This window comes from Callorhinus ursinus, unplaced genomic scaffold, assembly GCF_003265705.2.
Source record: "Callorhinus ursinus isolate GAN/ISIS: 27379988/994484 unplaced genomic scaffold, GSC_fseal_2.0 scaffold92, whole genome shotgun sequence".
In the NCBI taxonomy this organism is placed as follows: Eukaryota; Metazoa; Chordata; class Mammalia; order Carnivora; family Otariidae; genus Callorhinus; species Callorhinus ursinus.
The window spans coordinates 2,546,807-2,574,568 of NW_027397154.1; the positions used below are offsets into that span (position 1 = coordinate 2,546,807).

Below are 27,762 nucleotides of genomic sequence, written 5' to 3' on the forward strand. Positions count from 1 at the left end.
ATTTTGTATCCTGCAACCTTATTGAATTTATTTATTATTTATAACAGGTTTATTGTTTAGCCTTTAGAGTTTTCTATGTATGATCATGTCATCTGCAAATAGAGATAATTTTATTTCTTCTTCTCCTATATGGATGCATTTTGTTTCTTTTTCTTATTTAATTTCTCTACTAGGACTTTCAGTATCAAGTTTAAAAGAAGTGGCAAGAGCAGGGTTCTTTGCCTTGTGCTAGATCCTGGAAGGAAAGCTTTCAGTTTATTTCCCCCATTGATTATGAAGTTACCTATAAGGTTTTCATATATGGTGTTAAGGTCCTTCTGTACCTATTTTGTTGAGTTTTAATCGTGAAGGGGTGTAATACTTTGTCAACTGCCTTTTCTGCATCTATTCAGATAATTATGTATTTTTTTCATTATGTTAACATGTTATAACTTCAATTTGCATATGGTGAACTATCCTTGAATCCCTGAGATAAATCCCAATTAGTCATGGTGCATGATCCTTTTAATGTGCCGCTGAATTCAGTTTGCTAGGATTTTATTAAGGATTTTTGCATGTATGTTCATCAGGGATATTGGCCTGTAGTTCTTTCTTGTAATGTCTTTGCCTAGTTTTGGTATCTGGTGATGTTAGCCTCATTAAATGAGTTTGGAATTGTTCCTTCTTCTATTTTTTTAGAGGAGTTTAAGAAGCATTGGCATTAATTAATTCTTCTTTGAATGTTGTTAGAACTTACCCATGAAGCCATAGGTCCTAGGTTTTTCTCTTTTGTTTTCCAGACAAAACAGGGAGCTCATCACTAGAATTACAAGAAATGCTTAAGACAGTTCTTAAAATTGAAATGAAAACTCACTAAACAGCAATGTGAAAGCACAGGAAAGCATAAATCTCACAGGTAAAGTTAATTATATGGACATATGCAGATTAAAGTAACACTGTAAAGGTATCTATTGACTTTTATATTAGGGTGGGGAAAGTTGTTGGGGTACTCCTGTTCTTTCCCCCCACAGAAGGAAGTCATGGCTAAGAGGGTCTCTCACGGCTCTGTATTTGGCTGTACTTTGCAGCAGTGATACCCATGTCTAGACGTGGTTGTGGGGGGGGCAGCTATGGATCTGGGGTTTCAGGGCTTGCATTTGGGAGGTGGGTGGCAGCTCTGGCCTGGGGTTGGGGTTCAGTGCACACCAGGGGCAGCTCTGGACAGGGAAGGGGGTGTAAATCCACTTCTGTTCCCCTTCTCTCCAGCACCTAACACACATGGCAAAATTCTTTTTCTTTTTTTTAAAGATTTTATTTATTTATTTGACAGAGAGAGACACAGTGAGAGAGGGAACATAAGCAGGGGGAGTGGGAGAGGGAGAAGCAGGCCCCTCATGGAGCAGGGAGCCTGATGCGGAGCTCGATCCCAGGAGAAGCTGGGATCATGACCAGAGCCGAAGGCAGACGCGCAACCACTGAGCCACCCAGGCGCCCCACATGGTGAAATTCTTTTTTTTTTTTTAAAGATTTTATTTATTTATTTGAGAGAGAGAGAATGAGAGACAGAGAGCACGAGAGGGAAGAGGGTCAGAGGGAGAAGCAGACTCCCTGCTGAGCAGGGAGCCCGATGCGGGACTCGATCCCCGGACTCCAGGATCATGACCTGAGTGGAAGGCAGTCGCTTAACCAACTGAACCACCCAGGTGCCCCCACATGGCAAAATTCTTAAGAAATATCAGTATTAGGGAAGAATTGGTTGAAATGTATAAATCGAAAGTAATTTAAATGTCTACCAATAATGGATTAGTAAAACATATTTTGATACATGCAAACAAACAATCATTAGGCATTCATTAAAAATCAGGCTAGCCTTGATTAAGTGGGTGGGAAGATGCCCACAGTCTAGCATTAAGTGAAAAGAGTGGTTATAGCAGAGTTGCGGAAGGAGGTCATCACTATGCATTGGGATGGTGTAGGGAGTCATTTTGTCCATGTTGAGCAAAAATCACGGTGAAGAGGGGTACAATATGACCTCCCCCCCCAAACAAGCTATGGGTTAAAAATGGAGTTCCTTTTGAGTGACAGATCATTATCCAGTGATAGTCCAAATTTGTTAATTAAGTTGTTTCAAGGTTTTTATTTTTATTTTTGTTTTTTGGCTACAGAAAATGCAGTGGCAAACATTTTACTACCTATTGCTTTTTAATATCTGTTTAATTTCTTTCTTGGGATAAATTCCCGGGACAGTAATGGCTAAATTAAAGGTATTCAATAAAAATCTCTGTGACTCAGGCACCTGGGTGGCTCAGTCCTTAAGCGTCGGCCTTTGGCTCAGGTCATGATCCCAGGGTCCTGGGATTGAGGCCCGCTTCTCCCTCTGCCTCTGCCTGCCGTTCTGCCTACTCGTGCTCTCTCTCTATCTCTCTGTCAAATAAATAAATAAAATCTTAAAAAAAAATCTCTGTGACTCTGCCAACTCTGTAGGTTGGCAGTGCCAAACTGTTTTACATTTTAGAAATTTGAGCCCTGTTTTTATTTTGGAAACATAAATGTGTATTGGTGAGCCACTTATGTGCTGGAGAAATCATTATGTTGCGTAGATGAAGGCTCATCCTGCAAACTGAAAAAGACTTTGGCTTATGTCTTTCCCTAACCTCTCTCAAGCCTTCAGGGATTCAATTACCTGTCCTTTGGCGCCCCTGTCTGGGAGAGGTACTCACTAGCTGGTGTGGTCTCTCCCAGGGGAGGGGCTGAGATGGGCTGAGAGAAGGGGCGCCCTTAGGGTAGGGTCTCTTCTATATTGCTGTCGGTTATTTTCTTACAACAAAGCTGTTCCTACCACTTCTTTCTCACCTCCCACCCATCACCCAGTCCATTAAAAATCCTCTATCAGCTTCTTCCTGCTCACAGGATAAAGTGCAAACCTGGCTTGGCCCACAGGCTCCTTCATGCTCTGTCTCCGTCTGCCTCTCCAGCCTTCTCCATGCTTCTCCCTGCAATTAAACCTTTTCTTCAAGTCCCAACTCAAATATCATCCCCTTAAGGAAATCTTCAACTCTTCTCCAGGCAGAAAGTTTTCCTTCCCGGGCACCAGTGTACCTTGTTCATACCGCCAAGCTAGTAGTGTTCACAGTGGATCATGCCAGTGCATGATGCCGTCCCCTCCACTCATCCTATGAGCTGGCCCCATGTTGTACTCACATTCCCCGACGAGGTCCTGGCACAGCGTGGGGACTCCAGAAATATTTGTTGGATGAATTAATGTGCTTCGTGACTATAGAGTCTGGGGACTCAGTCATTGAGGGAGGACATTGGAGGACGATGTATTCACTTTGTGTGTCTGACCCCACCCAAGCCCTGGAGCTGGGAGGATGAACTCTGAGGTAGGGAGACAGACAGTGTGACCGCCTGTGGTTCTGAGATGCTTCCGATCAGGCTCTGAGGGAAGGTGGGTCCCTGAAACTGGTTGAGTTAATTGTAGGAAGCAAGTGTCATGTGATATCATCCCAGGAATGCAATTAAGGCTCGGTCGTGCTGCTGGAGAACCTGTGAAGAGTCACGACACTGGCTGCCATAATTAGAAGCACCAAGGATGGACAGGATGTAGGACCTGGTGGTTGGGCCCCTGCTTGCACCAACGCCTCCTGCCTGAGCGCTGGGGAATCTCTAGGACAAACCACAGGCCAGCACTGTGGATTCGGAGCAACCTTGTCCCAACAGCACAGGTCAGCACTTCTTCTGAGAGTGGTGTGGCCTCTCCCAGGGGAGGGGCTGAGATGGGCTGAGGTGGGTGGACGGTGCTGAATCTGTGAAGGTCAGAGAAAGCAAAGATGGGCAGCTTACCTGTTTTGGAGAGTGTGTGCAGTGCATGGATGTCCCAATATGGTAACTGTGGTCCCCCAATTGTTTGAATTTAGCTCCAGGTGGATCAGTTGTGTGATTTTGGGAAATGTACTTAACCTTTCTGGGTTTCATTTCTTCCTCAGGAAAATGGGAGTAATGATGCCTACCTCATAAGGTCCCTATGAAGCCAGAGCTTGGCTGGCTCCCTAAGAGTCAGAACCAGCAGTTGCTATGATTCTTACCTGCACAGAATCTGGAGGGGACTGCTGAGCTGACAGGATAACCCTGCCTCCTGAGGACAGGGATCTCATCTCTGTAGGGTGTGGGGAGGAGGAGGTGTGGGCATCAGTACTTCATCTGTGTGCAGAGCATCAGGCTTGGAGCTGTGGGGCTACCACAAGAGACTGGAGGTGCCACTGCTTACCCCAGTGCTGGCCGACCCAACTCAGGGCTGAAAGGACTCTGTGAATGGCAAGTAGACTGCTTTCGAGGGTCATGCAGCAAGGCAGTGGTCAGAACAAAGCTGGGCAGCCTTGTGTTGTCTGTACATTCAAATGAGGAGGGAAAATAACAACACTTGAGCAGGGTTGGGGTTTCTGGGTGGTGCAATTATTTTAATATTTCATTTGTGGCATGAAGTAGTCTAGTAGTAGGGATCTTGACTTCTCAAGGGTTTAAAAATATTTCCACTGGAAAGCGCCGTCTTGCACCAAAGAGTCTGGATTCTTCTCATTTTGGTTTCTGGTGACTCTTAAATTGGGAGTAGGGTCTAGGGGCAGAGAGCACAGGTCCTATCCTCAGGAAGACCATGGTCTCAGGGAAGGGACAGAGCCCTGTCCTGAGTGCTCACAGAAAAGCTTCTTGCAGGGCAGGGACTCTGAGCCATGTTTGCAAGGGGTCAGAGGACATGCAAGGAGGGGACCTGAGACAAGGTGCAGGAAGGTGGGCAGAACGAGACGGCAGAAGATTCTTGGAGGAAGCACCCATCTGCTGTGGGCAGGCCTAGCCAAGGTGCTGCTCTCCCCTCAGCTTCACCACTGTCCCCAGGTACTCCAGTGATACATCTCCAGAGTTGCTTCCTGTCCTGGCCAGGGGCTAGCCGCCATGACACACACGCCAGTGGAGGAATCCCTCTTCCAAATCATCTGCTGCTATCATCAGTACGCCGCCCGGGAGGGGGATGTGGAGACCCTGTCCCTGGAGGAGTTGAAGGCTCTGCTTATGGATAACCTACCCTGCTTCATGGAGAGCCTGGTGTGTGGGGTCTGGGGTCAGCTGGGGAGGAAGTATAGGGTGGGTTGTGGGGTTGGAAGCAAGTGGTGAGGGTGTAGGTATGGGGAGCTATGTCCCAAGAGAATTCCTACTTAGGTGAGGAGGCTGAGGGAGTTGGGAGGGCAGGGTGTGTGGCAGAGGGAGGGTGGATCTGGCCCAGCTTTATTTCTCCTTCTTCCTTCTCCTGAAACTCCCTGCTGGGCTCCACTGCAGCCCAAACGTAGCTAATCTGGAGACTTAGCCCTGACTCCAACCTGTTTATTCCTCTGCTCATCCTGTTTCCTGAGAGAATAGGTCCTAAGTCTTCCCTCTGCCCGCAGCCACATTCAGTCAACGATCCTGCCCCAAACCTGCCGTTTTAGCCCCAGGCCCCTTCTCCTGGGGACTAGTACGAACCTCTGTGTCACCGTGCCTGGGTGAGGACAGTCTGGGCAGATGCCGGGGGCGTGGGTAGGAAATGTAGTGTCCCCTTCTAGCTGCTGTCTGAAGGGCTAACAGAGGCTCTCGGGCTGGCTTGGGAGCTCAGAAACCCTCTCAGGCCTGCGCATCTTCTCCATTATCAGGCCTTATAATTCCCAGGCGCCTTGGGGACTGCGAGGCTGGCAGGAATGCCTGGGGTGCTGCCCTCTGCCCTCAGTGCCATGCCTGAGGGGTCTCTGTCATCTCCAGGGGACTTCAGTCCTGACTGGAGGCCACCGCCTCCTTCACTTTGTATGTCCCCTTACTTATCTTTGGGAAACATCAGAGGAGAGTCTTGCCCTCAGTTTAGTGGAGTGTCATTGTGAGGGTCACAGAAGGGACTAGGGTGACTTTCTTTCCGGGGCCAACTACCTATATACTGTGGGGCTGGGCAAGGACGGCCAGACCATGCCACTTGGAGCTCATAGCACTGCCCCGGGAACAGGGCCCTCAGGGACAGACAGATAGCAGCCTGGGCCAGGGGGGCTGAGCTGAGGGGAGCCAGAGAGAGCCTGCCCACGCAGGAAGCCCCAGGGTCTCAGATCAACCAGTTTTGCCAAGGAGATAAGATTAGGTGAATTAGATGGTGGTGGGCGGTGTGGGGAAACAGATGGTGCAAACCTGCGCACAGGGACGGGGGCCACCCTCCAGGCCCCCAGCTGCTGACGGATGCAACAGCTTCCTTCCCCGGAGGCTTTCCGAGGACTCCACTCTGGGTCCCCACACCCACCAGCCAAATGCTGCTGGAACCAGCTCTGAGGCCCTGCCTGGGGCTCCTGCCATGACCCCACCTGCGCCTTGTCCTCCCTGGGCTGCATGCTGACCCCTGCCTGCCTTCCAGTTGTCCCTTCCTCCTCAAGTGCTTTTGTTCCTCCCCTATAGCATCCTCGATCCTCAGCCCTCCAGGCCACCTGCTCTGGGACGTGCTGGACAGCCCCAGGGCCCATGCCTTTGTCTTTCCCCACATTCTGCACTTTCTGCAGGGGACACAGGCTTGGTGTCATAAACAATTCCTGGGCAGATGCCACAGTGTGCAGACACCTGATCCCATGCCTTGGTGGCCCTGCAATAGTACTGGAGATGCAGACATTAGGGGCAGGTGGGCTGTGCCCTGGGGAGCTCCCCGTGTGAAGGAGGGGGCACTTCCATCCTGAAGCCGCTGGGCTGGGCTGTCGCTGCTGGGCAGCTCCCAGGGCAGCTGGGAGGACAGGCTTAAGCACTCACCAATGGTGGACAGATGCGGCAGGAGGCACCAGACCATTCAGCACTGCTCAGCAACTGGCCGAGCAGCGGGCCAGTGGTGCCCAGGCTGCACAGTCCACCCACACAGCCCCAGGTCTAGCTGGCAGAGGTGCCTGCCCCATCACCCCCTCGGAGCCCGATTCTGGCCCATACGGTGTCCTGGCCTCTGCCTGAGGGAGCGGCTGTGTCCTGCAAGGTGGTGGAGGGACAGCCATTTGCTGTGGGTCTGGGGGGCCTGGGAAGGCGATTGACCCCCTGCCCCTCCTCAGGGTCGGAAGGAGCCCTACTACATCTCGGAGCTGTTCAGGGCTGCAGACAAGAACAGGGACAACCAGATCTGCTTCGACGAGTTCCTGTTTGTCCTGGGCCGGCTGCTGAGGGACTATCACCTGCTGTATCACCGGCAGCTGTGCACCTGCTACTGCACCCGGCACAGCCTGCACTAGATGGAGACGCACCTGCTACTGCACCCGGCACAGCCTGCACTAGGTGGAGACGTGTGGGCAGCCTCTGGCCGCAGGTGCCTGCCCGGGAGCAGGAGTGGAGCCTGAGCCGCCGCAGGGCTCTGCCCTGCTTGTCGGTCTGTGCCTGCATGTGCACGCACCTGTGCACATGCGTGTGCAAGGCACAGCTGAGAGGGAAGAGAATAAAGCAATCCCACAAATGTGCTGGGAATTCCTTGTTCATGGTTCTGGGTATCTGCTGTGGGTCCAGAGAGGAGGTTTGCTGCTCCCTTGGGGATCATCCATTCCAGCCCCTGTCTGAGGGGGGAGACACAGCCCCCGGCCTCCAGGAGCCCCAGTCTGAGGGGGGAGTCTCTTCTCTCAGGGAACTGGCTCTCTGACACGGAAGACAGCCCTCACCGGTGATGCTCTGAGCACTCACGCTCTGCACACACATGATAGGGCAGCGGACAAGAGGCAGGAGGGCAAATGCATACTGGACCAGGACCCACTTTGAGGGTCTCCTTGCTCTGGGGGAGAGCCAAGGAATCAGTGTACAAAGTGTACAAAGGAGAAGTGGCTTGGGCCTGAGAAGGTGTCAGGGCAGGACCGGGAGGGTGATGTGGGTAATTGGCATGGGGTGGTTGGCATGAGGGCCAGTCCGAGAGCAAAGATTGTGAGGTGGATTTCACACATGCTGAGTCAGAGACAGGGACTAGGGCAAAGGGCAACACTCCAGCCTGTATGGTGAAGAGGGATGAGTGGAACCTAGGCTACTGTCAATCAGGGAAGGCTTCCTGGAGGAGAGAACGGTTGGGTCTGGATTTTACTAATAAAGGCTGATGTGGGCATTACTCCACCTGGAGCTATTGTGAGTCACCATCCAAGTCCTCCTGTGGTCTCTGACCCTTCCTAGCAGGGACCTGCCCCTGCCCATCTCTGTGTTTATTTCTCTCTCTCTCCCTGGGAGCCCAGGAATCTGATGCAGAATCTCTCTGGGTCAGTCTTCTCTGCCTTTAGATCCTGGTAGGGTCCATCCTGGTGGGTTTCTTGTCAGAGGATGGTCTGGGAATCCATGTCCTGAGCGTATTGTGATAGCAATGAGGAGTTTTCCAAGAACTATGGGCAATCATCATTGCCCCTATGCCAATGACTGGTGGGGGGGTGTCATTTACGGGACTTGGTTTTGTTCCCTCCCCCAGCTGGATCTGTGTGCCACAGGAGGGGCAGTGCCCTGTGGGCTGAACCAGGGCCTTTGTTTCTGACCAGTCAAGGTCTGTAGCACGGTGTTGCCCCCAGTGCTCCCTGGGCCTGGCCTCCCACTGACATCCCTTGCACATTTGCCAATCTACCTGCTGACGCTCAGGACTCAGCTGGGCCCCAGCTGTCTCCCTCTGGACCTTCCTGCATGCTCCCTGGGGTCTGCACTGCCCTTTGGAGGTGCATGTGCTGCTGCACCTGTGGATTGGGCCCTTTGTATTGGAATCCGATTCCCGAGTCTGTGCTGCCTCCTGTGGGCCTCTTAGGCACAACCAGAGGCATGGATGGCCAGGTGAGCCAGGCTACCTACTTCCCCCAGGTCCAGGGGAAGATTCTTCCTGCTTTTCTCACCTGACTGCTGGGTTCTACAGACCTTTGAGTGCTAAGGGGACGGTTCAGCCTAGATCTCCTGCCCTTTCCCGGGGTGGGGGCAGGGGTTTCTACACCGACTCTGCCACTGTGTCCTCATTTCCTCAGCCTTGGGCACAGGCTTGGTTGGGCTATTGGGACACATACCCAGGACTAAACTCTTCCCTGTAAGTAGGAACAGGTTCCTCTTCCCCTGGGTTGCGCCATGTCCGTTGGTCTGATTACAGGCTCTGCCTTTTCCCCTGATGTGTTTACCCAATTCTTGACACCTTCTTCTGCTAGGTCACTCAGCCTGGCTCCGGCTCTCCCTGAGGCCCCCAGGCTGTTGGTCCATGGGGAGCGTCTCTGGGGCAACTTTCAGGGTCTCCCTGGTCAGCAAGTTCTACTGATAAGCACATGATGCTGGGAGGAGCTCATGGCTTATGTCTACCTTGGGTCTCTCCCACTGGACCCGGGGTCTGGTTTTCTTAATTTCTGGATAAAGCTGCCTCCACTGGGACTGTTCTCAGGGTACTGACTTCAAGGGAGGCATCTCTTTCTCTCTCTCTCTTTTAAGATTTTATTTATTTGTTTGTCAGAGAGAGAGAGAGAGAGCACAAGCAGGGGGAGCTGCAGGCGGAGGGAGAAGCAGGCTCCCTGCAGAGCAGGGAGCCTGATGTGGGACTCGATCCTGGGACACTGAGATCATGACCTGAGCCAAAGGCAGACGCTTAACCAACCGAGTGACTCAGGAGTCCCAAGGGAGGCATCTCTTGAAGGGTCAGGGGTCTGGGATGACATCATCTGCATCAACCTCATCCTCACCCCCATTGAGACAGGTCAGCATGAGCCCCATCCCTGACTCATGAACCAATCCTAAGGAGAGTCTCAGAAAAGCCACTTTGTTGTGTCTCTCTGTGGGCCTCAGTTCTTCATCTGTAAAATGGGGATTATAATTGTACCTACCTCAGAGGTTATAGTGAGTATTAAGTAAGATTGACGTAGGTACAGCACTTGCACCAGTTCCTGGCACATGGTGGAAGCCCAATCAATGTTATTTTGTTTTTACTTGTTCTTATTATTGATTGTTGTTGCTGTTACTGTGTCTATCAGGCACTGTACCGGGTCCTGGGGAGACAGAGATGGAAGGTCCAGTCTGGATGCTCCAGGGCTCAGTCCAGCTGGACGGTCAGGCATGGGCAGGGCAGTTCTCAGGGTACACGCTCACCCAGCACTCACTCACTCACTTACTCTGCATTGCCCTAAGTACTTCACATAGTCCTTGTGTAAACTTTTTATTAAAGTATAATACACATTAAGAAAAGTTCACAAATCATAAATATTTTTCATCTATTATTAATCCTTACAATAACATACAAGGTAGAATCTATTTATTTTTTTGGGTGGAAGCACTTAAAAAGTTTTAAATTTTTAATTGCGGCAAAATACATATAACATAAAATTTACTATCTAAGTGTTCAGTTGTGTTAAGTACATTCACATTGTTGTGCAACTAACCTCCAGAACTCTTCATCTTGTAACTGAAACCCTATACCCAATAAACACTAACTCTCCATTATCCCTTCCCCAGACACTGACACCCAGCATTCTACTTTCTGTCTCTACGGATTTGACTACCTTAGGGACCTCATGTAAATGGAATCAAATAATATTCATCTTTTTGTGACTGGTCTCTTTCACATAACATGATGTCCTCAAGGTTCATCTGTGCTGTAGCAGGTGTCAAGAGTTTCCTTCCTTTTAATTTTTTTTTAAAAATTTTAAAAGATTTTATTATTTATTTGACAGAGAGAGACACAGAGAGAGCAGGAACACAAGCAGGGGGAGTGGGAGAGGGAGAAGCAGGCTCCCTGCTGAGCAGGGAGCCCGATGTGGGGCTCGATCCCAGGACCCTGGGATCATGACCTGAGCCGAAGGCAGTCGCTTAACCGACTGAGCCACCCAGGGGCCCCTCCTTCCTTTTTAAAGGCTGATAATATTCCATTATGTGAATATACCCCATTTTATTTATTCATTCATCCTTGGTTGGACACTTGGGTTGTTTTTACATTTCAGCTACTATGAATAATGCTGCTGTGAATGTGGTTGTACAAATATCCATTTGAGACCCTGCTTTCAATTATTTTGGATATAGACCCAGAAGTGGAATTACTGGATCATATAGTAATTCTGTTTCTGACTTTTTGAGGAGTTATCACACTTTTGCATAGCAGCTGCACCATTTTACATTCCCACCAACAGTGTACAAGGGTCCCAATTCCTGCACATCCCCACCAACACTTGTTATTCTGTTTTTGTTGATAGTGGTCATTCTCCTGAGTCTGAGGTGATATCTCATTGTGGTTTTGATTTAACTTCCTTAATGATTAGTGATGTGGAGCATCTTTTCATGTGCTTATTTGTATATCGTCTTTGGAGAAATGTCTAAGTCCTTTGCCCATTTTTCAATTGGGGTAATTTTATTGTTGAGTTATAGGAGTTCTTGGATACTAAGCCCTTATCAGATGTCTGATTTGCAAATATCTTCTCCCATTCTGTGGGTTGCAGGTAGACTCTGTTTTAATCTCTTTTTGATAATTGATGTAACTAAGGCACAGAGAGGGTAATTGGCCCAAAGTCTCACAGCTATAAAGTTAATGATATAATGAAGCCCAAAGGGCTATGGAAACATGCAGGAGAGGGATGCTAATCCCATCTGCTTCCCCCAGGAGGCGATGATGGCCTACGTCCTGGAGAGACACAGGCTAAATACCTGTTGGATGCAGGAAGGAAGTAGAGAGGAGAGTTTTCCCAGCAGAGTCATGTTCTTGTCAGGTCATGTTCTGGCTCATGACGCTCTGGGCCCTGACACTTGTGCACTGGGAAACTCTGGGTGAACTGCTTCACCTTCCTGGGCGTCAGCTTCCCTGTCTGTAGGCTGGGCGGGTTCTGTGCACTGCCTTCCTGATAGGCATGTTCTGAGTCTCTCTGTGCTTTGTAACTAGAGAGATGCACCACAAATCTTGAGCACTGGAAGCCAGTTAATCTGAGTGGCATCTTGTTGGGGGAGGGGGTACTTGTTTCTCCTGAAATCCTGAGGGAGTTGGCCACTTCCCCTTCTCCCCTTGGGCACAGAGCACTTCTGACTTCTCCAAAGGACACCTTCTCCCCCAGCTGACCTCCGCAGAGTTGGGTTCCTCTCCAGCCCAGGCTTCTGGGGTCAGAAGCACATGATCACCCTAGGGAGGGCTTAAGGGTCCCTGCCATGTTTATGCAGCAACTCAGTGCCTCCTGCATGCAGAGGGACCCCAAGCCAGCCTCCGTGTCCCGGGGTACAGTGCACCCCTAGCTTCCAGAGCAAGAGAGCTGGGAAGGGGTATGGGCGGAGAGGGCCTGATATAGCAGCACACGTCCCACAGAGTCCAACCACGCACAGACAACAGCAATCATAGAAATAGTCCTGCTTTCTCTACTAAAATCCGGCAGCAAGGACAAGCCTTCTTAGCCTTTGAGGGGTCTTTGGATCCTTCCAAGAATCTGATGAAAGCCATGCAGAAATGGGCTTATTTACACAAACACTCAAAATGATGCTTTCAATTCCGGCTCCATTTCAGAGATGCACAGACAGGGTTCAGTGCATGGGATTAGCAGCAGCAACAGTGAGGAGGACTCAAGAGTGGGCTTCCTGGTTAGCCAAGCCAGATGATGCCAGTGACTCACCAAAGCAGTCTTCATGGTGGCCGCCTCCTGGTTTCTCCTGCTGGGCAGGAAACCTACTGCCTGGCAAATGCCTTCCTCCTTCCACATTTCCTACCCCCCCCAACCTCCCACCAAAAATTTTCATTCTGTGCAGGGATTGCCTCAGTCACCTGGTTGGGAAACCAGAAGCTGTGGCAACTGGGGAAGGGAGGAGCTATCTCTGCATGGCCCATGGCCCTGGCAGCTGGCCAAAACCTGGTTTGCTATAAAAGGGAGCTGACACTGAGCCCTGCACGTCTTCTGTCAACTCTGTTTCAGGGAGACCTGGTAAGTAAGACTGCCTCAGTCTGTCCCATGCTTTGGGGATGGGCCCCCACTGGGGAGGGCCGGAGGTGGAGCAGAGAGGGGAAAGAAAGCTCAGGGAGGTCTGGAGCAAAATCCAGAGCTCCTGGAGGAAGTCAGCGAGACAGGGATAAAGACAGAGCCGGGGCCTCTTGGTTGGCTGAGGGCACAGGGAGAGTTGGCAGGCCCTGTGTGTGTGTGGACCCTCTCCCTCCCACACCCCTTCCCATCATAGCCACAGCCACGCACTGGGTTTAGTTATTTGAATGGTGCAGGCCAGGACAAAGCCGTTATTTGGGGGTAATGAGCATCCCTTCAGTCTTCACTCTGCTGGGGGCAGAGGCACCATCCCCACCCTGGGATTCCCAATGTGCTCTGTGTTCCAGGTGGGGCAGATCCTTGGGCACCATGCTGACAGAACTGGAGAGTGCCATGAACTCCCTCATTGAGGTTTACCACAGGTACTCCCTGGAGAAGGGGAATTACCATGCCCTCTATAGGGATGACTTGAAGAAATTGTTAGAGACAGAGTTTCCTCTGTACATGAAGGTGAGGAGGGACTGGGTGCGGTTGGGGTTCTCTGCTTGGCTGATGAAGCCCTGGGTCCCTGGTCTCCCACGTTACCCTGTGTAGACAGCCATGCCTTGGCTCTTGCCGAGGTCTTTTACACTCTGGCTTCTTTCTCCTTCCTCTTAACAGAAAAAGGATGCAGATACCTGGTTCAAAGAGTTGGATATCAATAGTGATGGTGCAATTAACTTCGAGGAGTTCCTCATACTCGTGATAAAGGCTGGCGTGGACGCCCACAAAGAAATCCACAAAGAGTAGCAGAGCCCTGGGCCCTGGGTCTGTCCCTGCAGAATAATAAAGTAGTTGATACCTCAGGCCTCTTTTGTTGTCTTGCCTTTATCTTGTGGAATGATGTTCCCAGGGGGTGGAGGGAGGCTGGAAAACGCAAAGAAATGAAAACAAACCTCCGTTGTCCTCGCTTCCCACTCACAGCCCTTCAGTGCTTACCACTCATCCGGTTTCCTCCCCACCTTCTCCTCAAACTAGTCGTCTTTTTCAGTCCCATCATCCGGAGGCATTGGTTCTGGGACTTAAGGATTCTAAAAAGTCCATGAGGCTGATGATTTTCCTACTTGTTCCCAAATGAGTGATACGGGAACAGGGTGATGTAGGGAAAACTCATATTGCTTTCTTTCTTTCAAAAAAATTTTTATTTATTTATTTTAGAGAGAGAAAGAGCATGCCAGGGGGATGAGCAGAGGGACAGGAAGAAGGTCTTAAGCAGACTCCAAGTGCTGAGTGTGGAGTCTGACGTGGGGCTTGATCTCATGACCTTGAGATCAGGACCAAGAGTTGGACGCTTAACTGACTGAGCCACCCAGGTGCCCCTCACATTGGTTTCTAAATTAAATTTTATTTTAGAGCAAAATGTCTTAGATGTGACTCTTAGGAAGTTAGGGAGATAACCAAGTAGACGTGTGTGTGTGAGGAAGGGAGATGGATTCTGTATGTGGTGCGGCTTTAGGTGGGTATCCAGAGTCCCACATTAAGTAACACTAACAGACCCCTGATCCCACAGTTGTAATTTCTCCTCAGAGATTTCGGAAGCTTTCCTTCTTGCTCTGCTCTCAACCTCCCAATGTGATGAAATAATAAAGGAATAGGCAAATAGGCCGATGTATTCCTTTTTAAAAAATTTTTTATTGTTATGTTAATCACCACACATTACATCATTAGTTTTTGATGTAGTGTTCCATGATTCATTGTTTGTGCATAACACCCAGTCCTCCACGCAGAATGTGCCCTCTTTAATAGGCCGACGTATTCCTAAAACTCAAGTCATGGAATAGGGCACTCAAATGCTACCCTGGGTGGTGAACCCTCTGTTTATCAGTGAGTATCTACAATAACCTCCTGATCGTCACTCTGGATTTTCCAAGGGCCTGGTAAAATGGGAAGACCAGCAACGAATGGGCACCTCTCACCAGAATCCAACCCCAAGCTGATCTTCCAGGCTGTGCCTTGGGAAATTTTCTGTTATGCCCACTTAGGTGATGGGGCAGTGGTGCTAATGATGGAGATGGGGGTAGGGAGCTGTCAGCAGAATCTGTAAACCAGAGTTCTTGGTCTACTGTGCATCTCTGAAATGGAGCCGGAATTGAAAGCATCATTTTGAGTGTTTGTGTAAATAAGCCCATTTCTGCATGGCTTTCATCAGATTCTTGGAAGGGTCCAAAGGCCCCTCAAAGGCTAAGAAGGCTTGTCCTTGCTGCCGGATTTTAGTAGAGAAAGCAGGACTATTTCTATGATTGCTGTTGTCTGTGCGTGGTTGGACTCTGTGGGACGTGTGCTGCTATATCAGGCCCTCTCCGCCCACACCCCTTCCCAGCTCTCTTGCTCTGGAAGCTAGGGGTGCACTGTGCCCCGGGACACGGAGGCTGGCTTGGGGTCCCTCTGCATGCAGGAGGCACTGAGTTGCTGCATAAACATGGCAGGGACCCTTAAGCCCTCCCTAGGGTGATCGTGTGCTTCTGACCCCAGAAGCCTGGGCTGGAGAGGAACCCAACTCTGTGGAGGTCAGCTGGGGGAGAGGGTGTCCTTTGGAGAAGTCAGAAGTGCTCTGTGCCCAAGGGGAGAAGGGGAAGTGGCCAACTCCCTCAGGATTTCAGGAGAAACAAGTACCCCCTCCCCCAACAAGATGCCACTCAGATTAACTGGCTACCAGTGCTCAAGATTACTTACTGCAGATCATTTGGGCTTTAATCATATAACAGTGGAAACAAGTATGAAAAGGTAACAGCTTAAACCCTTATCCATCAACCAAAGTTTTAGTTACTAGTCAGTTTTATTATCAGCTGACATATTGGTGAAAATGTTTGGCAGCCAGCAGAGAATTAAGATTCGGGCCTAAGGAACCCTTGTGTACTGTTGTTGGTGGGAATGCAAACTGGTGCAGCCACTGTGGAAAACAGTATGGAGGTTCCTCTAAAATTAAAAATAAAAATACCTTATGATCCAGTAATTCCACTACTGAGTAGTTATTCAAAGACAACTAAAATGTAAATTCAGAAAGATATATGCACCCCTATGTTTAATACAGCATTATTTAAAATAGCCAAGATATGGGAGCAGCCCAAGTGTCCACTGATAGATGAATGGATAAAGAAGATGTGGCGTGTGTATATATATATATATATACATACACATACATACAATGGAGTATTACTCAGCCATAAAAGCAACAAGATCTTGTCATTTGCAACAACATGGATGGACCTAGTGGGTATTATGCTAAGTGAAATAAGTCAGACACAGACAAATACCATCTGATTTCACTTACATGTAGAGTCTAAAAAACAAAACAAATGAACAAACAAACAAAAAGCAGAAACAGACCCATAAATACAAAGAGCAAAATGACGGTTGCCAGAGAGGAACGGGGTTGGGGGGATGGACAGAATGGGTAAAGAGGGGTGGGAGATACAGGGTTCTAGTTACAGAATGAGTAAGTCATCAGAAAAAAAGGCACAGCATAGGGAATATAGTCAATGGTACCGTAATAGCATCATATGGTGACAAATGGTAGCCACACTTCTTCCTTTTTTAAGACTTTATTTATTTATTTATTTTTAAAAGATTTTATTTATTTATTTGAGAGTGAGCGACCTAGAGAGAGAAAGAGAGCAAACAAGCGTGAGCTGGGTGAGGGGCAGAGGGAGAAGCAGGAAGCCTGCTTCTGGGAGCCCGATGCGGGGCTCGATCCCAGAACTCTGGGATCGTGACCTGAGCCGAAGGCAGATGCTTCACCGACTGAGCCACCCAGGCGCCCCAAGGTAGCTACACTCCTAAGCACAACATAACATATAGAGATGTCAGATCTCTATGTTGTACATGTGAAACTAATATAACATTGTGTGTCAACTATACTTCAATAAAAATTTAACTAATTAAAAATTTTAAAAGATTGGGACCTAGAATGGGATGGGGGAATCTATCCTCAGACATGGAGATGGGTTTCTGCTGGGCAAGTGGAAAGCTCAGGGTCAAGGTTGCTTCCTCCTCAGTTTTCCTGAGGATAGTTTTATCCATCCCCCAGAGCAAGTGCTTCTATCTTGTCGGGAGTGTGAACGCACTCTCTCATTGCAGAAAGGGAGATGATGCTGGTTCTGAGGGGTACTTCAAAGGTGAGCTGTTGGACCCAAATGTGGCCCAGGCTAAAGAAGATGGGAAGGGTTTACAGGTTCATCAAGCCGTACCCCAGGCCTCTCTCAGCATTTAGGAAATGTAATGGGACAGTGCTCAAAAGGGGAGAGCAATCCAGTCTGTCTCTCGGTTATCCACAGTGATGGGGTGGTGGTGGTGTCCATGTGTGTGTCTGAGTCAGGGTGGAGGCAACACATCCCAGTGCCTTTGATTCTCCTTGAAAATGCACTTTTGGACTTGAGGTTAATGGGTTCTTTGGGCAGAGATTTAACATTATTAATTGTTTGCCTTTAGTTGAAAACCCAGTGAATCTGCTTTCTCTGAGCCAGCTTGGAGAGACCATGGAGAAGCTGGCCCAGGGTGCCCTCTGGAGTTTCACCATAAGTGATGGGCCACTGGTTGTGAAGAATCACATTGACACTGGACTGTCAACAGTTGATACCCAAATTCATGGTTGGGCAGGGGAGGTGGCTCAGCTGGCACTGGCATCCTGGAGAAAGAGGTGGAGATGAGGGAGGTAGTCCTTGGAAGCTTATAACTTACAGACTATGCCCATTATGGGAACCACTGGGCAGAGTCAGACAGGGCTTGTAGCCCAGAGCAAGGTGATTTGGTTTCCTGTTTCCCCAGCTACAAAAGAAGAACAAGGCAGTGGGAAGTTGAGAAATAAGTTGTTTAGCGGGAAACCTCATGCAATGTTTGAGTCCACAAGGAGACCTTGGCTCACCAGTTGAGGCAGATCCGGCTGCTGAGATTTCCGGGACTATAAGGATGACCTGTCTGAAATCTGCTTCTCCACCCAGGTTCTCCACCCAAGTCTCCTGACTTTAGCCAAGTTCCTCATGTCTGTGACAAAAGTCCTAAAGTGCATGGAGAGGATCTGGAATTGGGCAGTTCGTATCTAGCACCTGAACAAAAGAGCTTATTCCAATGGAAGAGACTTCCCCATGCATCTTTCCACTTGGGAGCCACAACCACTCGGGTTGGGTCCAGATACCAGCCTATTCTCTGGCCCCCTGACCTGGAGAATGCAGCCTAAGTTCAAACTGGCTGAAGAGGGCAGGGAAAGATACCAACACTTACTGGGTTGCTGCTGGGTGTCAGTATGAAAGGAAAAAAATCATCTTGAACTCAGAAAAAGAAAAAATGGTGGCTGCCTACATCTTTGATCTCTTGCTAGAGTCTGTCTGAATAGAAGCAGGTCCCTGTGACTCATTATTCTTCCATCAGCTGACACTTTTGGGAAATATAACATGGTTGACACAGTGTATTTGATTGACGAGTCAGATTGACGAGTCAGAATGGATACAGCTTGATGTGGTGATAGGATTTCATAGCCTCGTAGAGATGTTAAACCTCTAACTGTCATGGTGTTTTCACCCTGTTGGAAGTTGAGTCTTACATCTCACTTAAGAGTCTGACTTAGGCATTCCTTTCCTGACCGTATATATCCTTGAATACTCTTCAAATCAGCTTTCAAAAATCTCTGCTGATTCTCTCATTAATGAAATTAAAACAAGAATTTTGACATGTGCCCACTATATTTGTTGATAATTTTGCTTTTTAGCACTAGACTTTATGATAGTTTATCTTATTCATTTCTCATTACAACCTTATGAGAGAGGTAATTACTATTTCCATTTTACATATGAGGAGATTCAGGGAAGTTAAAATCTGTGACAGAATTTATTAATCTGGCAAGTGGCAGAGCTATAGGTTTGGATCCCTGGCTGTCTCCAGAAGGGAAACCCTGGTTAAGACCCCAAAATGCTCTCTTCTAGTGGGTTTCTATCCTGAGTGTGCACAGGGCAGCCCTTCCTCTGTGTTTTCTGGTGTTTTTGTACTCGTCTGCTGCAGGGTCTCTTGCCATCCAGGGTGAGGAACAAGGCACAGCCGGTGCTGGAATGAACTTCTCACTTGGGCCCCTCTCCTCTGTCCGGGACATCACCAGGCATGCCTCAGAGCCTGAATTACTGTAGGTTTTTTTCCTGGTGTGAGCAATCCTGCAGACATCAATAGAACAAGAAGATTAGCATCTTGACTTCCCTAAGCTCTTAGGGGCTGTCCCAGTGACAATTCTCCCTTCTTCCTGAGGTGGGGAGCCTTCCTTCCAGTCTTAAGAGCTGTGGAAACTCCCATGTGAATAATTCTCTGATTTGCAAAATTGAGGTCTGAACTGGCTGCTCAGGTCAGGGCGTAGACCTTCAGTAACTCTTTCCAATGGTCTGTAGCCATCCTTCTTTCAGTGGGCAGGAACCTTCTCCTCTTCCTTGTGAACAGGCCTAGTTTACAGCTGAAAGCATGGAGCTACCCTGTAGCCAAAGCCCATATGGAGGCTCCTCATCAACCTAGCCCCTGCAAAGCTTCCATCCAGTTCAGCTTCCTCAGCATTGTGTTTTGCTAGAGCAAAATAACTGACCAAAATAGTAGGCTCCGGGTTCCTTTTCTACTTTGGTCCTAGAACCCTCCATGATAAAGTATATCTATCAGGACCAAATCATTAATATCATACTTAATGGAAAAACATTAGACATTTCTCTTTAAAGACAGGCAGAAGACAGGATCCCCCTGGTAGCACTTCTACTGAGTAATTGTACTGGAGGCCCTAGCCAGTGTTATAAGACTAGAAAACATAAATGAGAAGTCATGTGAACTCTGGAGGCACTGGCTACATGAAGTAAATGAAACCCTTGCAGAGCACTCCCATTTCTGCATTTCATTGCCTCCTCCATTTCTTTTTCTGAATAACTGCTACTGTTGCAGAATTTTTAGGTACCTGCCCCAGCCAAGTTGGACTTAGTTCTTCCCTGAGACTATCAGTGTCACTACCAGAAAACACACTCACTTGCTGGTATGTTTTAGTTTTCTCTGCAGGCTCCATAGCCTTTCCCCCACCTGCATCTGGAGCTCCCAGGCTAGAAGCAGGATAGATGGTGCTATACTCCAGTACTCTGGAGACATTGCTACTCTTGAGTCGCCTCCTCTAGCAAAAGGTTCAGAAATTTAGAAATTCAGTCTGAGGTTGGGACCTCAAAATTAATTTCTGATGCACTTCCCTTTTCTGTTATCTGCCCTGGGTCGCACAGAGAATTAACTTTTGAAAAAATTAAAAAAACACTTTGCTTGCCTTCTTTTTCCTTGAGTATTTTGCTCATTCTGTGCTGTCCAAGGGTTTGATTCCAAAAAAGAAAAAGAAAAAGAAAAGAAAGAAAAAGAAATGATGTGCCTTACTGAAAACCAGTTCACAGTGAGGGTGGGGGACCCCCCAGGAACCCTACAGGGGAACCTGAGTGAGGAGCAGATTTCCTGCCATCATCTGCAGGGCAGTAATTACTTGTAGTGACACAAAACCCCCAACATCTGCTCTGTCTGGGCTCCCACTCAGTCTGGTGGAGTCTCTGATGGGCCTGGCTGGCCCAGAGGATGGACAGCTCCTGGTACAGGCTCTGAGCCAGTGGTATGGGATTCACACGCAGTGCAAGTCTTCACCTGCATCGTCTCACCCACAGGGTTATGGACTTCCCCAGTTCTGGGGCTCCTGCAGGAGGAGGCTGGGAAGGGATGGCCCTTGATCCCTGCTGAGGGATTCTTCTTTTTTCTTCCCCTTGTTCTCTGCAGTAGGATGCAGCCTGGGGGAGGGGAGAACTCTACTGACTTCCTTTTGGAGGGCCATGGGAGAGGTGTCTGGCCGCCTCTCCCTTGACCTGAGTTTTTATCACCTTCCCCTAGTGTTTCTGCTGCTGTGGGCAGCAGGAAGCCCTCGTATTAACTAAGTTGAATCCTTGTGGAAGGAGGAGCTCCACACTCTTATCTCCTATGCACATGAGCCTTAGTCTCTGGAATGCTAAAGGCAGATTCACAGAATGGGCCCAGGGCACTGGAAAATGGCCACCTTCTCCACGGGGAAAGTGAAAGGGTGGTCATTTTATTTTTTCAAGGCCCTTGGAGGTTGTCTCATAAATAGTGCCTTCTGAGACCTTCGGAACTTTAGAAGTTCTTACTGGATTGATGTTCTTTTTTTTCTTGGATTGATGTCCTGAGTGGACCTCAAGCCTCAGTTTGGTGTCCTGGCCTGTAATAGGGCCCTTAGCTGCTTTCTCAAGTGAACTGTGTCCCTCTGTCTTTTCCTTCTTGCAGTGGACCAAAGCCTTCTCCTGCCCTTCTGGAATTAGCCCTCAGTGCTGTGAAGGGTTGTGAAGGGTTGGCTCCCCCATGACTGGGCCTGGTCCAGACTCCCTTGTGCTCCATTGGGCTTTCTCCACATGAAGCCCTTGAAGATCCTGCAGGGTGTCTCATGACCTCCTTCATTTCTCCTTTTCTCTAATGTCTGCCACTCTTACAAATTTCAGCCAATCCTGTATGGAATGCCTGATCCTGGGGCAGTAATGTTAAGAACAACATTGTTTGGGCACCTACTGGCCCCACCACTTGCCCTGGGGGTTTGCTCAGAGTCACAGGGTGTCTTCATTCCTGGCACCCCCACCCACCGCACCCAGGCACTGTGGGCCAGCCCCTCTTCCAAGAAGAGATTTCGCATCCTTAAAAAAAAAAATTCAGTCTAAGGTGCAGATGGTAAAAAATCACTCTTGAAGCACATCTGATCACTCTGCTACCTCCTCTGGGGCTGTCGGAGAATTAACTTATGGAGCAAACAAAACTTCTTTAGTTTCCTTCTCTGCTCTCTGGAATATTTTGCCAGTCACCAGGTGCTTGTCCCGGGGACTAAAAGCATCCTGTAGATTCACAGGTGTTTGTGCTTTATTTTGGTTTATAATGAACTTAGATGCCTCATGTAGTCTTTTGTATGTTTCAAAATGATATGGAATGTAGTAGCAAAGGGAGGGAAAGAAAACCAAATAAAAGCAAGCATCCCGCAGTCCTTGTGGGGAGGTCGTGCCATCATTGTTCAACCGGTGTCAAGTTACAGTTACCGAAGATGGAGAAGCTCTAGATATCTGCCGGCCTGTAGTTAACAACATGGTATTGTGTCCTCGAACATTTATTAAGAGGGTAGATCTAGTGTTAAGTGTTTTTACCACAAAAACCAAAAATAAGACAAAGGAACACAAGAAAACTTGCAGGTGGTGGATGTATCTATTACCTTGAGTATGGTCACGGTGTCATGGGTGTGTGCACATGTTCGAACTCATCAAACTCTACACATTAAATACGTGCAGTTTTTGGATATCAATTATACTTCGGTAAAGGTGTAGAATAATGGAGTTAATTTCACCTGAAAAAGAAAAAAGAAAGGCAGCATGGGCCTTGGATAGATGTCCCCACCTGATTTCCTACCAGGACCACAGCTTTAATTCTGGAGAAGCAAGTAGCCCGTGCTGCTGAGTAACCTGGATGGGTTTCCAAAATAACAGCTGTGACATCATTCAACCCTTCAGGATAAAAATACCATCACACGTATTCTTTTCCGCTTCAGTTGTCTAGTTTCTCCTCTTGTGGCTTCCCCTACCCTTGAAATGTCCAAACACCCCAGGGGCATCCTTGCTCCATTGTTGGGAGCTGTTCTACTTCTACATGCCAAGGGAGCAGGGAGCTGGGGTCTCACTCAGTTGTTCCCCTAGAGCAGTTGCTTCTCATGGCTCTAAGGTGTGGCTGCTGAAGCCCGGCCATGCAGTTTTAAGGTTGAACCTAGCCCATTGCTGCAGGGGCGTACTGCATGGGAAACCTGGGTCCAGGTCTAGACCTCAGTGGTGCCCATGTGGGGCCCTGGGGCTCTGTTGCCCCTTTCAGTTCATGTTGTCGTGGTAACTGGGCTAACACAAGCATGCAGGGGAGTCTGCATTTTGGAGGCCTTGTTAAACTCTCTTCCTCCTTTGGTGCTTTGCTTGTGGTCACCCTTGTCTAACCTGAAACCCCTTTCTAACTCTTTCTAACTGCCAATTTCGGGGATTATGATGGGAAAATGGGGAAAGGTATAGAGGAATTGGTGTCTCATTTCCTGAAAACCCTGGGATCCTTTTTGAAAGGATTTGACCCAGAACCACTTAGGGAGAGGTCTCCCTCCCCTTAGCCTCCTTCCCCCGTAGACTTAAAAAATCTTCTGTAAGTTGACGCTTTGCTTGCCAAAACTAGGATAAAGATGGAAACTTATTTGGTCAAACAAACAAAAACACTAATTTGAAAAGATACATGCACCCCTGTATTTATTGCAAATAGTATTATTTACAATAGACAAGACATGGAAGCAGCCTAAGTTTCCAGTGACAGGTGAATGGATCAGTAAGATGTGGTATATATTTACAATGAATAGTATTCAGCCATGGAAAAGAATAAAATTTTGTCATTTGTGACAACAAGGATGGGCCTAGAGGGTCTTATGCTAAAGGAAATAAGTCAGTCTGAGAAGGATAAATACCATAAGATTTCACTTGTATGTGGAATCTAAAAAACAAAACAAATGAACAAACAAACAAAAATAGAAACAGTCTCATAAATACAGAGAACAAAGTGGTGTTACCAGAGGGGAGGGGGTGGGGGGTTGGGTGAACTAGGTGTCAGGAAATATGAGGTACAGACTTCCACTTATAGAATAAGTGAGTCAGGGGCGCCTGGGGGGCTCAGGCGTTAAGCGTCTGCCTTCGGCTCTGGTCATGGTCCCAGGGTCCTGGGATCGAGCCCCGCATCGGGCTCCCTGCTCCGCGGGAAGCCTGCTTCTCTTTCTCCCACTCCCCCTACTTGTGTTCCCTCTCTCGCTGTGTCTCTCTGTGTCAAATAAATAAATAAAATCTTAAAAAAAAAAAGAAAAAGTGAGTCATGGGAATGAAAAGTACAGTATAGGGAATAGAGTCAATAATATTGTAGTATGTTGCATGGTCATAGGTGGTAACCACTCTTACTGTGGTGAACACTGAGCAAGGTATAGAATTGCAGGATCACTGTGTTGTACACCCGAAACGAATGTATTGTATGACAACTGCAATTCAATTAAAATTTAAAATTTGCCAAACTCCCACCCCTGACATCCAGTAGACAACTGTGCAAAAGGTAGGAGACAAATCCCTGAAGTAGAAATGTAAGGAAAAATGTTATCATATAATAAAAATAATTTCAAATTAAAAACAAAAAAGAGCAACAGCTCTGCCTCCGTGGTGCTCTTGTCTCTGTCTTACCAGGGAGCCTGCTCTCACTCTGACTCCCCCCAGGGTGAGCTCGGGAAGGGCTGGGACACGTCTGCCCTGCTTCGGCTGCTTCCCCCGGGCCTGCCCAGCCAGTGGCTAAGCTAGCGGATACAAAAGCAAGGGAAGTGTTTGTCAGGTTCCCTTTTTTCCTCACCATCCCTCAGAGGCTCGAGACCATGCAAGGCTCTCTCCCCATCTCCAGGGATGGAGTCCCTTTAGACCCAGAGCCTCCCATCCTTTAAAGCAATGGCACTCCCCTCAACCCCCTTCTCTCCCTGCTTGCGTGGGAGTTCATTTCCCTCTTAGGGATGGCAGCTGTACAGAAAGTGCCTCACGAGGGCAGGACACTCTTATTTGCTGTCTACTCAGAACCAGGCTCTGGGCTGACTTGGGATCTAAACCCAGCTTGATGGCTACCATCCTGCCACTTCTGGTCACCCTGCTCCAGCTTAAGCTCTGGGTGTGCCTCTTCCCACTTCTTGGGTGTGACTAAAAGAGTTGTCATGAGTACTTTCTTGGGTAACTTTATTTTATTTTTCTTTTAGCCTTTGCAAAAATTATAAAAAGGTGTCTTACATGGGGAAACTGGACTCTTTTTGGTGATGCTCCTGAAACTAATATGGGTAATTCTAAATTTTGATATAATTTCAATGTGATGTAATTTAGTTTGATAATTCCAAACTTAGAGAAAAATTGCAAGTATTTTATTTTTTAAAAAGATTTTATTTATTTGACTGAGAGAGCACAAGTAGGCAGAGTGGCAGGCAGAGCGGGAGGGAGAAGCAGGCTCCCCGCTGAGCAGGGAGCACGATGTGGGACTCCATCCCAGGACCCTGGGATCATGACCTGAGCCGAAGGCAGACGCTTAATGACTGAGCCTCTCAGGCACCCCTGTGCTCACTTTGTAAAACACAGAGACTTAAGGTTTTTAGAACAGTTTTTGATTTATGGAAAAGTTGAGAAGACACTGTAGACAGCTCCCAAATACCTGCACACGATTTCCCCATGATTAATATCTTATATGAATATGATACATTTTTTACAATTGATGAACCTTTCTTGATATATTACTGTGAGCTCAGTGCCCTTTCTCTGTTCCAGGAATACATGTCCACTTTGATGGTTTTTATTATTGTTACCGTTTTTGTTGTCATAGACACTCAGCAAACAGCTCTCCCCAGTCCTTCCCTTTCCAGGAAGGCGCCATCCAGAGGGCAAAACCTGTTCCTAGAGTTCCCGTTACTAGGGTTTCCTAGTAAAAGGCCACACTTTAGCTCAGGGGACAGAGGTAAACCTGAAGGCTGGGTCCTGCCCCAGAGCTGAGGGCCCCTTGGGTGGGGTGGTGGGATTGGGGGTCTGTGTCAGGCTGATCGGGGGTGGCGTGTGCCATGGGTGCAATCTGGGGGGCTCACATTGCAAGTCAAAGCAACAGGTTTGAAATTTCTGTTGAGCAAAAACCATTGTCTAGCAATTGCTTCATGATGAATCAGAGATTTCTTCACTTGAGGCTGAAGATGAAGCCTGGAGTGCATTATAAAAACCTCCCTGGCTCAGTACTCCTCACCAGCGCTGGCTTTTCTCCTGCACACTGAAGGGTAAGTGTCTTGTCCTTGGCTATGGGAGGTGCACAGGGTAGTGACTGCAGGTAGCGATTGTAGGCTGTTGGAAGCCACAACCTTCTGCTTGCCAGAGCACTTCCGACTGACTGCATCTTGGACTCCAGGAGACCAGCCCTTGCTGTGTTAGGTAGACCCAGTCTCAGGACATAGGGGTGGTGAAGGTGGAAGGGGCTGGTGACTGTCTGTAGGAGACCTGTGGCCAAAGTGCCGTCACCTGGGGAAAGGGAACAGCCTGGCCAGCCACCCAAACTTTCCTGGGTGTGCTTGAGTGCAATGGCACCCTCTGAATTATACTCCTTAGGACATGGGGGGACATGGAACACTCTGGCAATGGGGGCTGATTCTTTTAGACTTTACACAGCATTACATGTCCCCCCCCCCCCCAGCCTATCTACAAATGACACATTCACCACAGATCAGAACAGAGAGAATGCAAAGCAGATGGGGGGGAAGTCATCCCTTGTGAGGAGAGAGGGGGATGGGGGTGGGCGGGAGAGGAACTACCCCAGACCTTCCGTGTCTCCTGAAGGTTGAGAAGATGACTAAGCTGGAGGACCATCTGGAGGGGATCATCAATGTCTTCCACCAGTACTCAGTCCGAGTGGGGCATTATGACAAGCTTTCCAATAGTGAGATGACGCAGCTGATCAGAAGGGAACTTCCAAACACCCTCCGGGTAGGTGATGCCCCTCGCATCCAAACTCGCCCAATGAAGGGCTGGGCTGGGGTCAGCCCGAGCATGCTCTCTTGAGCTGTTGGGTGGGGGGTCTGCCTCCCTCTCTCCATAACTCACTCTGGCACCTCAGGCTCTATGCACCTCTCTCTCTGGGATTATTCCCTCACCTGTGGGGATTAGTGAGCTACAGAGACCTTCCAGGTTGAGACTTGTGTGGCTCTAGGGTAGCTCATGATAGCTGCTTCCCTCTGTTTTCTGTTTTGTCACGTTGGATTCTTCAACACAGTTTTGGTGAATGAGCCGATGGTCCCTGGGCCTCCCTGAGCTGAGCTCTGAGGGATGAGAGGCCTGGAGAAAGGGGAGGAAGCGTCTGAGCTCACTGTCTCTGTTGTCCCCTTCTAGAACACCAAAGAACAAGCTACCATTGACAAAATATTCCAAGAACTGGGTGCTGATAAAGATGGAGAGGTCAGCTTTAAAAAATTTGTATCTCTCATAGTCAATGTGCTACTGACTGCCCATGATGATATCCACAAAGAATAGGAAGCTCTGAGGGGCTTTTCTCCAGCAACGTTCCCAAGAAGATCTCTCCTTGTAATCACTGAAGCCCAGCCCTGCACGCGGGAAGTGAGAGTTAATAAATGTGTTCTCAAAAAGTTCTTAATAGTGTGCACTTTCTTTCTTTCCATGTCCACGGTCCCCAAAGTGGAGCATACCTCACCCATGCGATTCTGACAGACCTCATGTAGAGCCTTGGGACCCCCCCCCCTTATATGTCTGTCCATTTGTTCACCAACTATTAAATGTCCACTGTTTGGCTCCTTTATTCATTCATTCAACTAATATTGACTGAACATCTGTGAGAGCCAGAGACCAAAAAACACAAAACCCTGTCCACCTGGGGCTTGTGTTCTACTGGGGAGGGATAGCAAACAAACAGACAAACAAATAAAAGCACATCCTATGATACAAGGGTAGGCAATGATAGGTGGTATGAAGAAAGCTGAAGAGGGAAGTAAGGTTGGGGTGGAAGGGAAAGGAGAGGCACATGGGCTTAGTATGATGCTGGAAGAATGCATTTGGGCAGAAATCCAAGAGAGGAAGGAGAGCAGCTTGCAGATATCTGGGCCAAGAGTTCTGGGCAGAGAGAGGCCAAGGCCCTGAGGTGGGCACACACTTGACCTGCTCAAAAAAAAAACAGCCTAAAAGGCAACATGCAGGAACCGAGGTGG

The 27,762-nt window shown here is 48.5% G+C and overlaps 3 protein-coding genes and 1 long non-coding RNA gene across 5 annotated transcripts; 3 read left to right on the top strand and 1 right to left on the bottom strand.

The window, feature by feature from the left end:
* Window positions 1-1,285: 1,285 nt before the first annotated feature.
* Window positions 1,286-12,715, bottom strand: LOC141371752 (uncharacterized). Of its 2 annotated transcripts, XR_012376960.1 has the most exons (3): window positions 12,567-12,681; window positions 4,065-9,974; window positions 1,286-3,525 (listed from the first exon to the last, which is right to left on the bottom strand). It is a non-coding gene; the product is annotated as an uncharacterized lncRNA (long non-coding RNA). The 2 variants fall into 2 exon arrangements; XR_012376959.1 differs by lacking the exon at window positions 1,286-3,525 and having other exon boundaries at window positions 4,416-9,974; window positions 12,567-12,715.
* On the top strand, window positions 4,927-7,268 carry LOC141371751 (protein S100-A15A-like). The gene is made up of 2 exons (XM_073888649.1): window positions 4,927-5,076; window positions 7,065-7,268. The coding sequence occupies exons 1-2, from the start codon at window positions 4,927-4,929 to the stop codon at window positions 7,239-7,241; spliced, it is 327 nt and encodes a 108-aa protein (XP_073744750.1). The 3' UTR covers window positions 7,242-7,268.
* Window positions 12,716-12,733: 18 nt separating the features above from the next.
* Window positions 12,734-13,771, top strand: S100A8 (S100 calcium binding protein A8). The gene is made up of 3 exons (XM_025858762.2): window positions 12,734-12,872; window positions 13,274-13,436; window positions 13,587-13,771. Exons 2-3 carry the CDS (start codon window positions 13,296-13,298, stop codon window positions 13,713-13,715), a joined length of 270 nt encoding a protein of 89 aa, XP_025714547.1. The 5' UTR covers window positions 12,734-12,872; window positions 13,274-13,295; the 3' UTR covers window positions 13,716-13,771.
* Window positions 13,772-25,721: 11,950 nt separating this feature from the next.
* S100A12 (S100 calcium binding protein A12) lies at window positions 25,722-27,189 on the top strand. The gene is made up of 3 exons (XM_025858887.2): window positions 25,722-25,830; window positions 26,384-26,530; window positions 26,933-27,189. The coding sequence occupies exons 2-3, from the start codon at window positions 26,393-26,395 to the stop codon at window positions 27,071-27,073; spliced, it is 279 nt and encodes a 92-aa protein (XP_025714672.1). The 5' UTR covers window positions 25,722-25,830; window positions 26,384-26,392; the 3' UTR covers window positions 27,074-27,189.
* Window positions 27,190-27,762: the final 573 nt, after the last annotated feature.

Coding starts and splice junctions, on each gene's coding strand:
- LOC141371751 (XM_073888649.1), top strand. CDS start 4,927: ATGACACACACGCCAGTGGAGGAATCCCTCTTCCAAATCATCTGCTGC. Junction 5,077..7,064: donor CCTGCTTCATGGAGAGCCTG/GTGTGTGGGGTC, acceptor GCCCCTCCTCAG/GGTCGGAAGGAGCCCTACTA.
- S100A8 (XM_025858762.2), top strand. CDS start 13,296: ATGCTGACAGAACTGGAGAGTGCCATGAACTCCCTCATTGAGGTTTAC. Junction 13,437..13,586: donor AGTTTCCTCTGTACATGAAG/GTGAGGAGGGAC, acceptor TCCTCTTAACAG/AAAAAGGATGCAGATACCTG.
- S100A12 (XM_025858887.2), top strand. CDS start 26,393: ATGACTAAGCTGGAGGACCATCTGGAGGGGATCATCAATGTCTTCCAC. Junction 26,531..26,932: donor AACTTCCAAACACCCTCCGG/GTAGGTGATGCC, acceptor GTCCCCTTCTAG/AACACCAAAGAACAAGCTAC.